This window comes from Myotis yumanensis, unplaced genomic scaffold (genome assembly GCF_028538775.1).
Source record: "Myotis yumanensis isolate MYYU_CA2020_CCGP unplaced genomic scaffold, mMyoYum1.0.hap1 SCAF_2, whole genome shotgun sequence".
NCBI classification, from domain to species: domain Eukaryota; kingdom Metazoa; phylum Chordata; class Mammalia; order Chiroptera; family Vespertilionidae; genus Myotis; species Myotis yumanensis.
This window is the reverse complement of record NW_027223753.1, coordinates 186,420,750-186,433,075: the sequence shown is the minus strand read 5'-3', so window position 1 is coordinate 186,433,075 and position 12,326 is coordinate 186,420,750. Positions and strand designations below refer to the sequence as shown.

General features: G+C 41.0%; 1 protein-coding gene across 2 annotated transcripts in view; it reads right to left on the bottom strand.

Annotated features, from left to right (window-relative positions):
• Positions 1 to 3,840: 3,840 nt before the first annotated feature.
• Positions 3,841 to 12,326, bottom strand: part of SLC7A14 (solute carrier family 7 member 14) — a 107,655-nt gene continuing 99,169 nt past the window's right edge. For both annotated transcript variants that reach the window (XM_070406810.1, XM_070406811.1), the window contains exon 8: positions 3,841 to 10,647. In XM_070406810.1, the coding sequence (XP_070262911.1) occupies positions 10,325 to 10,647 (323 nt within the window). In that variant the 3' untranslated portion in view covers positions 3,841 to 10,324. The remainder of the gene's footprint in view (positions 10,648 to 12,326) is intronic.

The window sequence follows — 12,326 nt, the reverse complement described above, 5'->3', positions numbered from 1 at the left end:
CAGGCCCACAGCACATCTTCACGTGTCCTTCCCACCACGGTTGGTTAGGCCACTATCCACATTCTTGTACAAGATTGACAAGGCTGGTGAGAAAATTGAGGATATTGTATCCACACCTAGAACTTATTTCCAGTACATCAAAGGGGCTACTTTGGACATAGAGCTTCATAGGACAGGGAAATCCCATTGCTAGGAACCCCCCTCCGCCTCTACACTGTACCTTGTGAGGAGTGTCTCTGCTAGGAAGGAAATCCAATCAGTCTTCCAGCCACCAGAATTGAATTTGGATGGACTATTTCCTCTTTGGATTCTGTTCCAAATTGTATTCCTGTTCCTATGTTTGAAGTTAATTAGCGTCATAAGTCATTTGTGTTTCCCTTTTCTGAAGGGAAGCCTGCCACAATACTTATCTCATCCAGTTAATTGACTTACGGAGGGCTCATCCCTTCCTGAAAACACTCTAAATGGCTCTGATGGGTAAGTATTAGGCTTACACATATAAGTAATAAAAGTTTGGAGAATTCAGATTTCTAGTTCATGGAAATGGAGAGTGTGATTTTCTCTCTGAGCCCCAGTACCTTGGAATTTTTCTTGATTTGATCGAGGCCAGTGTGATAATGGAAGAAACCTCTCCTCAGATAGGGGTACAGGAGAGGAAGGAACTTGACACAGAAAGACTCCCATTGCCAGTCAGTGAACTGCTGATAGCTAACATAAAATGTGACAGAGCTGTCAATGTAATGTTTGCGATAGGAAGATCCTTTACATTTCTAAGGAGGTATTTAATTTTTAAAATGGTTTTGAGTTACAACCTAAGGAGAAGAGGGTTCCAAAGCAGCTGTGATACTCTGAACCACCTCTTAATTGATTTTTCAATTTAAAAAACTTTGGTAAGATATACATAACATAAAACCTGCTATCTTAACTATTTTTAGGTGTTCAGTTCAGTGATATTAAGTGCATTCATCTTGTTGTGCAATGATCACCACCATCCTCTTCTAAACTCTTTTCATCTTGCACATCTGAAACTCTACTCATTAAACAGTGACTCCTCACTCTCTCCTCTTCCAATCCCTGGAAGCCACCATTCTTCTAACTGTCTCTATGATTTTGACTACTCTAGGTATTCCAAAATTGGAGTTACATAGTTTTGTTTTTCTGTGACTGGCTTATTTCACTTAGCGTAGTGCCCTCAAAATTCATCCATGATGTAACATGTGTCAGAATTTCCTTCCTTTTTAAGGCTGAATAATATTCCACTGTATGTATATACCACATTTTCTTATCTATTCACTCATTGATGGAGACCTGGGTTGCATCCATATTTTAGCCATTGTGCATAATGCTGTTATGAACATATAGCTTCAAGACCCTGCTTTCAATTCTTTTGGATATATACCCAAAGGAGGAATTGCTGGATCATATGGTAATTCTATTTTTTTTTGAAGAATTGCTATACTGTTTTCCACAGCAGCTGTATCATTTTATATTCCCACTAATAGTGCACAAGGATTAGACTCTGCACCCTTGTCAACCCTTGTTATTAAACAACCTTTTAATTTTAAGGCCCATGTAATGAGGTTGTATTTTGAAATATTAATTCAATTTTTTAAAAATATTGGTAATCCCTACTTCCAGGTTGTCCTGTGATTCTTTTTGGATATTATATGTAATAGGCCAATGGGCAACCCTTCCACCGGTAAGACTGAGTTATGAGGCTTATTGTTCCTGGGAAGGAGAATAATATGTAGGAGAATCCTTGTCAGAGTGACAGAGGAGTGGAAAGCCAGCCCCTGCTGGCCCTCTGGATAGGGAGGGAGGAAGAGAAATATAGGTAAGATGGAGAGGGGAAAATACTTGTCCTGGTTCTCTCTGTCTATGGGTGGGGGTCAGAAAGCTTGAAAACACTGGATGGATTAGTGGTCTACTTAGCTGGAAAGGATATAAGCAGTGTGCTGCTAAATGTGTAACACAGCTCTCTGGAAAAACACACAAAAAACAACCCTGATTTTGTAGCATTTGCCAATTTGCATGGTGTAAATTCTCCCAACATGGTTGATTTCAAGCTACCAAAGCAAACTCATTGAACATGGAGTTGGGAAAACATGTGCAATCGTGTGTCATTGTATAGAATTTTACCCATACAGATATAATAGTTGTAAATAACGTTGAGAGCAGTCAAATGTAGTAAAATAGTTAATTACTACCTTTGCTTTCAATATAATTAATTGAAAGTTTATTTAATGATGGTTGTGTTTAGCAATGGACTCACGAAACTTCTAAGTTAACAGTTGTTCCTGTGAGCAAGCTGCAGCATCCCACAGGTTATAAGCTTCAATAACCACAGCCCAGAAACAATAGTGTATCATTAGGGAAGGAAGTGACTGGGTACCTGAGGCTGAGGTAGTGTTCGTGGTTCCCCAGGTCTCAGGAGGATGCAGTGGGTTCTAAAGTGGAAGAGCTGTGGGCTCAGTGGACCAGCAGAGGCCTGGAGCCCATACAAACAGGAAGAAACTTCACGTTTGGCATGAGAAAGCCTAAAAATATTGGATGGGTTAGTGGGCCACTTAGCTGGAAAGGATAGAAGCACTTGTGTGCTGGACCACTGTGGACTGAATGCCAGACCTGTGGATTTTGGAAATGAATGTCATTATGAAACCCATTTGGCTAGAAGGGCTAGTCTTTCTTCAGTGGTCACCTGTCCAGGGAGCAGTCCATGGAGCCATGCTGTAGCAGCATCCATTAAGTGTTCAAAGCACCCTCAACTCATCTGCACCCCCAACTTAGGAGATCATACAGGCTCTGTTCCCAGATGTCATTTTGGAGGAAAAGCAAGGGAAGGGGGAGGAAATCCAAAGACTTAGCCTTTATCCCAAAGAGACTCAATCAACTAAAAAAACTAAACAGGAAGACACCCACGATTCCATAAATGAATACATTTGACGTTTGTTTCCACTGCCACCTAGGCAGGTGAACTTCTGCAAGGGAGATCCTGAGTTTGCAGAAAATAAAGACATGGGAGACATCTCATGCAGTGTAGAAAATATGTGACCCTGCTAACCACTCTCCTTTTCTCCAGGTGTCACTGCCTGTACTATCAAAAATAAAATAGATTAACCCGCCACTAAGCTATTACAATTGGGTTTGGGATTGGAGGCAGGTACTGTTTTTCCAATTTGTCCTTAAATTGGATGGGGGCAATGGAACTGAATGCTCTGTGGGGCTGAGGCTGGAGGGTGTGTGTGTGTGTGTGTGTGGCTGTGATAGGAGTGAGCACTGAGAATGGGGTAACTCAGGAGGCAGCGCAGTGAGCCGGGTCCAGATAGAGCCCTGCACCATGTTTGAAGAAACTGGTAAGATGGAGACTGAATCATTTCATGTTCTCCTCGTGGAAGTAAAGGGAATTTAAAAATGTAGGTTGGCACTGACTTTCTTTAAATTTAAATTTTAATAGTCGGTTAGCTTTTAAAATATTTTTAATAGTCGGTAGTTTTTAAAATATTTTTATTCTGAAAACAAATTTTCCACAATAATGCAATTAGTTTCAAACCAATAAAATAAAATAGAGCTCATTTATCTGGCTTTTCTACAATGGACAATTGATTGAAACATTTAAGGCAAGATTCACTTATTCATCTCCATTTTAGAATGGAAAGAATATACCAGACTTCTGGAACTGGTTAAGGTTAACAAAATATGGGAAAGCTTCTTTTTCTTTTCTTTTTTTCTTTTGGTGGTTTCCTGGGTAAAAGCTTTACATTACTGTGGATATTTTATAGTAAGACACTTTTGTTTCTCACTTTTTTTTATAAACCCATTTTTAAACTTAAAGGCACACAATAAAGCTTTATGCATTTATTAAAATATACACATTTTGGTAAATTTAGAATTTTCCCTTAGTATCTTGACATATCAATATATTGTCAACACCACAGTCAATTTCAAAATAAAATATACTCCATAACATATCTGCATATTATTCTTTCTTCATGATACACTACAACACCCCATTGTACAGTGCACCAATGGGAATTAAAAACCACAAAACAAACAAACTTTAACAAATACAGCAATGATATATATACATATATATGTGTATATATATGTATATATATGTATATATATACATGTATATATATATCAAAGATATATCAAAGAACAACACCAGAAATTACCAGCTGCAAAAAGCAAGTTGTACTTCTCAAGGACCAAACAAAAAATGAAACAAGTTAGTAAAATTTACAGGCTGTACTTATAACTTTGGGTATGAATTAAACAGTAACCTTTCTTTTCCACAGTGAGAAAAAGCTAGAAGGTCGAGTCCTGTTGTCAGACGGTGTAACTTTGTGGGATGAGAACAACACAGGCTCTCTTCAAAACCTGCAGCCCCTTCTGTTAGCCCAGGCAGTTGAGGTATTTATGTGCCACCATAGCATTAACAGTGTGTTTGTTTTGGAAAGTGGGGGTTTATGATTTCCTGTATAGACTTTTGCCTTTGGGAGTGTGAGTGAGACAAGTGCATCACAACTGCCAGACCAGTCAGGAGGAGATGGGTAAGGAGCCGTCCCTCATTCCAATATTGGACGGAACACAATCCTTCTTACTCTGCACTTCCTGAGAAATTTACATCACCCACAATTCCTCTGAGCCAATGTCACCAAGTCAATGTCAGGAACACATAATAGAAAAAAAAAAAAGCACAGAGGAAGTCCCTCATGAAAAAATCCTCACTGCCTCCATTTCCTAGTTTGAATACAAAGCCATTGTCTTTTCTTTTTGTACCTAAATGCACTTGAATGTTCTTAAAGAGTAAGAAATTAGAGCTACCTGCTTTCAGAAGACTTCTAGCCCAAAGCTGTCTTTGTGAAAGCTCAATATGAATGTTGCAATCCCATGCATGTAGAATACTGTGTAATGATTTCTAACACTATTTTAGTTGATAGTGCAGGACATAGGTTCATTTTTGAAAGACTTCAAAACATCCACTAATCCCTTTTGGGTTTTAAATCCTAAAAAAAGAATGTCTTTTTCTTGGAGAAGTAATTTTGGCAAAAGGCAACAGCTTAGGTGTTTCAGAGTGATGCATGTACGACTTAAGCTCAACAAGAAGAGGAAAGCATTTTAGACAGGAAGTTGCTCTTAAGGAGGAAAAGCGATCACAACAGCCTCTCTTGTAAAGTCTTAGAGAAAATACAAGTAGACACAGGAATAACAGTTATGTACATGAAAGAGGCTTTGTGCTACCCATCACCATTCCAACGGAAAAACATGAAGTAAACTCCAGGTGAAACAGCATCCTGGCTCCTGCTTGTGGTGGGGCCGGTGTCTGGGATGCTGTTTCTGCGCTTGCGCACTGTTTAATTACAAATATTGGCTGTCTCAGGGCCGGACATCACTGCTGACCAGGAGGCACCTTTCTCTCTTGGGACCTTCAGCAGTGCCCCCCCCTCCCCCCCCCTTGCCACCCCATAGACAAACAGGTCTTCAGCATCAGGGAGGTACTTGCACACAAGAGTAACCTAGTCTTAGTAAAAGTTTTGGATAGAAACACCTTCCTTGACTAGTCTTGTTCCAAATGGCATGACAATGGAGTGCTGTCATGCAGCCCCAGTTGACCAGCTTCGGATTATGTGTTTCGTTTGCACCTCCCTCTGCCCCAGCGTGAGAAATGAAGGCCATCTGTGGATTGCTCACTAACCTGAAGGCTTAAATCCAAGAGTGGACCATTAACTGCTGCCTGGACTTGGTAAGCTGACCCCATCTCTAGCTTCAAACACATTTCCTGATTTCTGACATCCCCACCCACCAAGACATTCTAATCTGAGGAACGTGTGGTTGACCCTCAGTGGGCTTCCACTGACATCTCTGGACCTGGTAAAACCTCCTGGGAAAGGCAACAGCAATTTCATCTACTATTTTAGGCTGATTCTCAAACTCCTTGTGCTCAAGCTAAGTAAAGTCTTGAGCTGAGGTTTTACTGTGTAGCTCAGATAGAAATAAAAACTTACCAGGTTTGGTTGTTTAAATTCTATTGTTGAGAATTTTAAAGTGGCTGCATATTACTTTGTCTTATCTGTCCATACGTTAAATGTTAGGTTAATGATCAAAGGAAGAACCATATATTGCCTTCAGTATGGATATTTGTTCTGTTTAATATGGTAAATCAACTTGGAGTGTCTATGTGACTTGCTAGCTCCTTGCATAGGCAGAGGAAGTCACTGCCCCAGCTTCTTAAAGTCCAACGTTCCCTGATTCATACTTTCATCATTTCCCCAGTGCCTCCCCACCCAAGGAGAGCCAGCCAGCTCAGTTCCACTCGCACGTCTATCTGTGGGTGAGCCCTAACCTGCCTTCTCAAATTTCTTACTGTTACATACATAAACCATGCATAATTCATAAGCTCCTGCCAAACTAGCTTCTTGCTTTTCCTTGAAGGAGGCACAATACAAATTATTAGTCAGGAGACAGCTATCAGCCACATTCTACATCTTACTCATGCTGATCTTCCACTCAGCAAGCCTCTCCCCCATTCCTACCTGTAAAATTCTGTCCATTCCACAAGGCTCAACCCAAGGGCTGCATTCTCTATGATCTTTTCAATGGAAGGAGGTCTTTTCCATATTTGAACCCTCACTGAACATCATAACTTCCTCATCTTACCTGTCATTTTCATGATTGTTCTTTATTTATATATCTTATTTCCCCTATTTCATATGCCATAGCACATAATAAGCACTCCATAAAAACCTGTTGAATAAATTATATTTTATTTTCCTTTCATTCTTCACACATCCATCCATCCATCCATCCATCCAGATATTTATGGAACATCCACTATGTGCCAGGCACAGGTACCTAGTAAAATCCAGGCCTGAAACTTATCTGTGGGTTTTACTAATCTATGCTTAGATTATTACAATCTGCCCTTATAGAGGAAGATTTGTTCTTATTTGTACTCCTGTCATTACCAACAATCGCATTATTTTTCAAGTTGCCCCTCATTGGCAATTAGCATTGCATATCAAGTTTCTGCATTTGAGTACTTACCACACTTCTAGCTTTATTTTATCCTTTTTGTTTGCCCACAGCTCTCTACTTAATTATTTGGGGTATTATATGTAACTTAATAGCCACCTCGAATCCTTTTGAAATGAAGCAGAGTACCAATAAATCAACAACAACTTAAAAAACCAAATAATTGGCTCCAAACCACCAATCCACATGATGTAACCTCACTGGAAGAGCTCTTGCTGCAGAGAAGAATTTAATAAAATGTAGGTCCTCCTTGGACTCCTTTCAAAGGGGCTACATTTCTATGGTAATTATTTATAAGGCGATCTTACTTTTAATGTGGTTTCACAAATGTGGTCTTAAGAAAATTGTCAGGAAACACTAGTAAAATCATCCTAGTGATTGATGATATTCGAAAACTGCATTGTGAAATCTGGGACTGTTTCAGGAGAGGTGGGGAACATGAGGAAAAATAGGTCTATTTACCTTATAAAAACCTTTTTCTATCATATTGACTAATTTTAAAAAACCAAGTTTGCTAGGAAGATGACTAATCAGTTTTAGAGAAATAAAGAGATCAAAGCTTAAAAAAATTATAGAGATATTACTTGGGAGAAGTGACTTCTGAAATGAAGTAGTTCATAGGATCTTCATGAAATCAATGCCAATGGTATTTCCAAAGCTTGCTCTCCTCATGCCCCAGAAATTGCTTACAGCGGCCACCAGACTATTATGACTTTAATACCTAAAACCTCTCTAGTAAAAGGAAGCTCTTTCACCCACATTAAGATTTTGTTATTTTGCATTCATATTTCTCTTTGAACATTTATAATGAATACAGCCCCACCCTACCTACCTGGATATATCCCAAGCTTAACCAGATTTTATTTAAACTAGGTAGATTTGTTGAATTCTAAAACTAGTTCAAAACTGCATTTTCACAAAAATTGCTGATGATTAGATTACAATTAATGCCCAAGGATCTACTTCACAGACCAGGTACTGTATCTTTATGGTTGAGGTTAGGGGAGAAAAACAAACAAACAACAACAGCATTGCTAAGCATTACAGTTAAATGACAAATGGCCTCAGAAAACTTGAGCTATAAACAATTAATATAAAAGAATGAAAAAGAAGGTCTAGAAAATAGTAGTTATTTGAATTTAAATGACATGTTGGCTATGGGTATGATATGCAATCTATTTAAAAGCAGATTAAAACTATAGTTTCAAACAAGAATAGATCTATCTAGAGACAAATGGTAGGGGAAGGGGGGTTAGAGAGCAACCAAAGGACTTGTATGCATGCGTATTATAATAACCAATGGACACAGAATGGGGCGGTGGGGGCTTCCCTGGGGTGGGAATGGCTAAGGTTGGGGGGTCAGTTGGGGGAAAAGGAGACATATGTAAAACTTTAGACAATAAAAAAAAGAAACAAAAAAAATCCACACAAAAAACTATAGTTTCAATTGACCTTTTAAAAATGCTATGTTAAAGCCCAGTGCGTCAGCCATGGGGACTTTGATGTTCAGCTATTTTATTTACAACTATCAGGCTGCAGTGCTGCTCTTTCCCTGGGCTGAGAGCCTCCAAGGGCACGTGTCACTCTTTTCTGCATTCCTATCACTTATCACGTGGTACAGTCTCAATCACGACTTGTTGAGTGAAAAAATGGACTTCTGCTTCCTGTCCATAGTCCTACAGTGTGCCAAGATGGCACCACCCTCAACCTGTAAGAAAGAATAGATTTAAACATTTGTTGATGTGTTCTGGAAAACTTTTGGCTTAACACTAGATCCAGGAGAGAGAGAATAAGGAATTTGCTATTTTGCCCCATTTTCAGAAATTCTCACAGAGATTTTAGCTTAACCCAAGCCCCGTGCCTTCACATACATGTGCACATATCTCCATGCAGTGTTGGAATCCCTGCAACCCAAGAGCAGTAAATAGACCATGAGCCTTTCCCTGTTGCAGGTTGTCTCCTCCAGCTTGTTTCAGAGGAATTCCTTCAAGAGCACCTCCTAAGGCCCAGATTTAGACCTTACCAGGTAGCTATTTCTCTGGGCTTCAGTGAAATCGCTCTGGGAAATAACAGGGAGAAAAACCACATGTCTAAAAGTGAGCTACCCCAGAAGAATAAGGTTCAGAAGTGAAATGTGATCTCATGGAATGCAATTACCTAAGAAGCCGTGCTTCAACATTTTTGTTTTCAGAGCAGCACCCACCAATCAAATGGTGGCATATCTTTTAAAAAAAAAAAAACAACAACCAACACACGACAGAATTTATAATTTTAGAAATCTGAAATAGAATTTGCAATGTGATCTCAGTGGCTGGGTCACTTCTCCTTGTAAAGGTTTTTATCTGATTATAAAACAAACAGCCTCCTTCTTCAAGGCATATTAGTGCCATGAAATCATGCCCCACCTTTGCCCCCTTCCATTCTATCAGCAGGAGCTTAGAATCGGCTACAAGAGAAGGCTTGACAGGGAGTTCATTTCTGCCCACACCCCCTGGCCTTCGCAGCAAGAGACGTTATTTAATGTTTTGTGGGCATTTACGTGGAGCTTCGATGGTGCTCCTCACCCCATTACTGGGCCTGCACGACTGCTTTGTGGCGAATCTGAAACCTTTGGGGAAATGGTTTCAGAGTCCCTGACCTTTCGGGGGATCCTAAAGTTATATTTTGGAGACCGTGAGAACGTTGGTGAATAACAAGAAGCATGTGTCTTTTCCATGAATGTGTTTTTGTGAGATTTCAGGACAAAATGCTGCTTGCTGAGGAAGTGCCAATGCCACCTGCCCACCCAGGCCTGGGGGAGCCGCCCTCAGCCCGTATGCTGAGCACAGAGCTTTGCCCTTGTGGTCTCAGGTGGTAGAAATGCTGCCTTGTGCCCACTCCCACCGGCTTTGGCACATCTCCACAAGGAGCTGCAGCCTCAGTGTGGTCCAAGAAATTTTCTCCTTGCTTCTTGGGGTCTCCATAAGAAGCAAAACGATTCAACCAGCAGAGCAAAGGCCTGGGAAACATTTGCTGCCATCAGCTCTGATGGTTGTATCTAAGTTAGAATTTCTTGTAGCTTTTGTTTAGTTTTTTAAAAAATATTTTTTTCTATAAGGGGACCAGTCTCTTCAACAGAACTATCCTGAAGAGCAAAAGTAGTAAATGACAGGCTATGACTGGGGACTGACTTTGGGGAAGGCTGGACTTGTGAAATGAGAGGCAAAAACGTTTTCACCTTCTAGCCCACAGGTTAAGTTACTGAAAATACATCACCACCATTTCTATGTATTCCTTGTGTTGTTTACTACTACTCTGGAGAGTAATCTAACTCATCGTTCGCAATCAGGGCCTCCGAGTTCTGTTTGTGTTTGCTTTTGCTCTTCGCTTTGCTACTTGTCCGGGGGCTGGCCGTGGCATCTGACATCTGTTGGTAATAGAAGCCTTTGTCTTCCGACGGCCCGCCCCAGTTCTCCTGGCTCTCGCCCTCGGTGGCATAGGAGAAGCCCTCCTCCACGGAGAAAGGGTCGTCCACGTCGTAGCTCTGGTACGTGCTTTGGTGCAGGGCCTCCTCGCGGGCGCTGATTTCCAGGGTGCTGTTCCAGATGCCGTACCCAAAATAAATGAGCATTCCTGCAGGAGGGAAAGGCACAGGTGAAAGAAAGGCCCAGGCAGCTGCTTTGGGATCCATGGGAGGAGTGGGAGATGACTCTCCAAGGTGCAAGCAGGGCTGGTGGTCGGTGTGTTTTCTTTGGTCTACACTGAGTTTGGAAGAGACTAGAATGAAAGGCCATTACCAATTGGGAGACTGGGCATTAGGCAACCCATATTTACAGCTTCCCCTAAAAAAGTCTGACAACACTGCACCCATATTCCTGTATGGCAACTTAGGGCTGGAGGTGAGAACTAGCTAACTCCTTACACAAGATGTGGGTTCTCTAGGTCACCCCAGCCCCCACCTCCCCTGTTGACAATCAGCTCACAACATTCGTGTAGGTGCCAGCCAGGAATCTGCATTTTTTTAACCTTGGGTTAAATATTTATGGATTAGAAACAGTGCATTCCCAACATTCTGACATTTTATTATCCCAGGCCTCCATCTTTTATTTCGCCACTTAGCAACATGCGTATGTCGTCCCTTGGCATATTTCACTCACTGACAGCACAATACGTTACTGCCACACAGAGCTGCCCACTCCCTTCTGTGGCCTCCCAGAGCGCCTAGTGCATGCCACTGTTATGGCCCTTAGAACAGCTATTGTGCGATTGATTATCTGCACAGAGAGGTTCTATTTTATAGACTCTGCAGAAAACTGGCACTTAATGTCTGTGGAATGAATGAAGGAGGATTCCTAATAAACATGACATACCCAGTGCAATTCCTTGTTTTGATGTCACTCCAAGCAAAGGAAAGACACTTATCTCTCTAATCAATTTGTAGCATTAATATGGGCCCATGTTTCATTTCTATTAGAATTATTTGATACAATATCTAAAAATAATTTGAGAGTCCCATTTTCTATCTCGAAAACGGAGAACTATAGCCATGGGAGACCATAGGGCAGTGATGGTGAACCTATGATACGCGAACTCATTTTTTTGGTTGATTTTTCTTTGTTAAATGGCATTTAAATATATAAAATAAATATAAAAAATATAAGTCTTTGTTTTACTATGATTGCAAATATCAAAAAATTTCTATATGTGACACGGCACCAGAGTTAAGTTAGGGTTTTTCAAAATCCTGACACGCCGAGCTCAAAAGGTTCACCATCACTGCCATAGGGCATGATGATTAAGAGAGTGAGCTGTGGGTTCAAATCCTGCCTCCACCACTATTCACTGTGTAATTACGTAGCCTCTTGGTGTCTCAGTTTTATCTTCTGTAAACCATGAGAGCATTGTACCTATAAAATGGGGTTGCTGTGGGTATGACTCCAGTTCAGCAGTAGTTTTCAACCGAGGCTGCACCCGAGGGTCACCTGGGAAGTTTTTGAACCACTTTGATATCTAAGCCCCACTGATACCTGATTTAATTGAGCTGCAGTGTGACCCAAGCATAGGTATGGTTTTTAAAGCTCCACAGGTGATTCCAATGGTCAGCCAAGTCTGAGAACCCCTGAGATGAGGAACACAGAACTCCTGATGCACATATTCCACCGCTGACTCTGGCCATATTATGGCCTGCCCATTGGGGGGCCTCTCGGTTATGCAACCCCCTTCCAGGCCCCCCCACACCCTCTTCTAAGTGGCACTAGTCCCTTTGGCTTTGCTAACCCTGCAGGCATCTGCTGGGCTCTTTGCTTAGAATA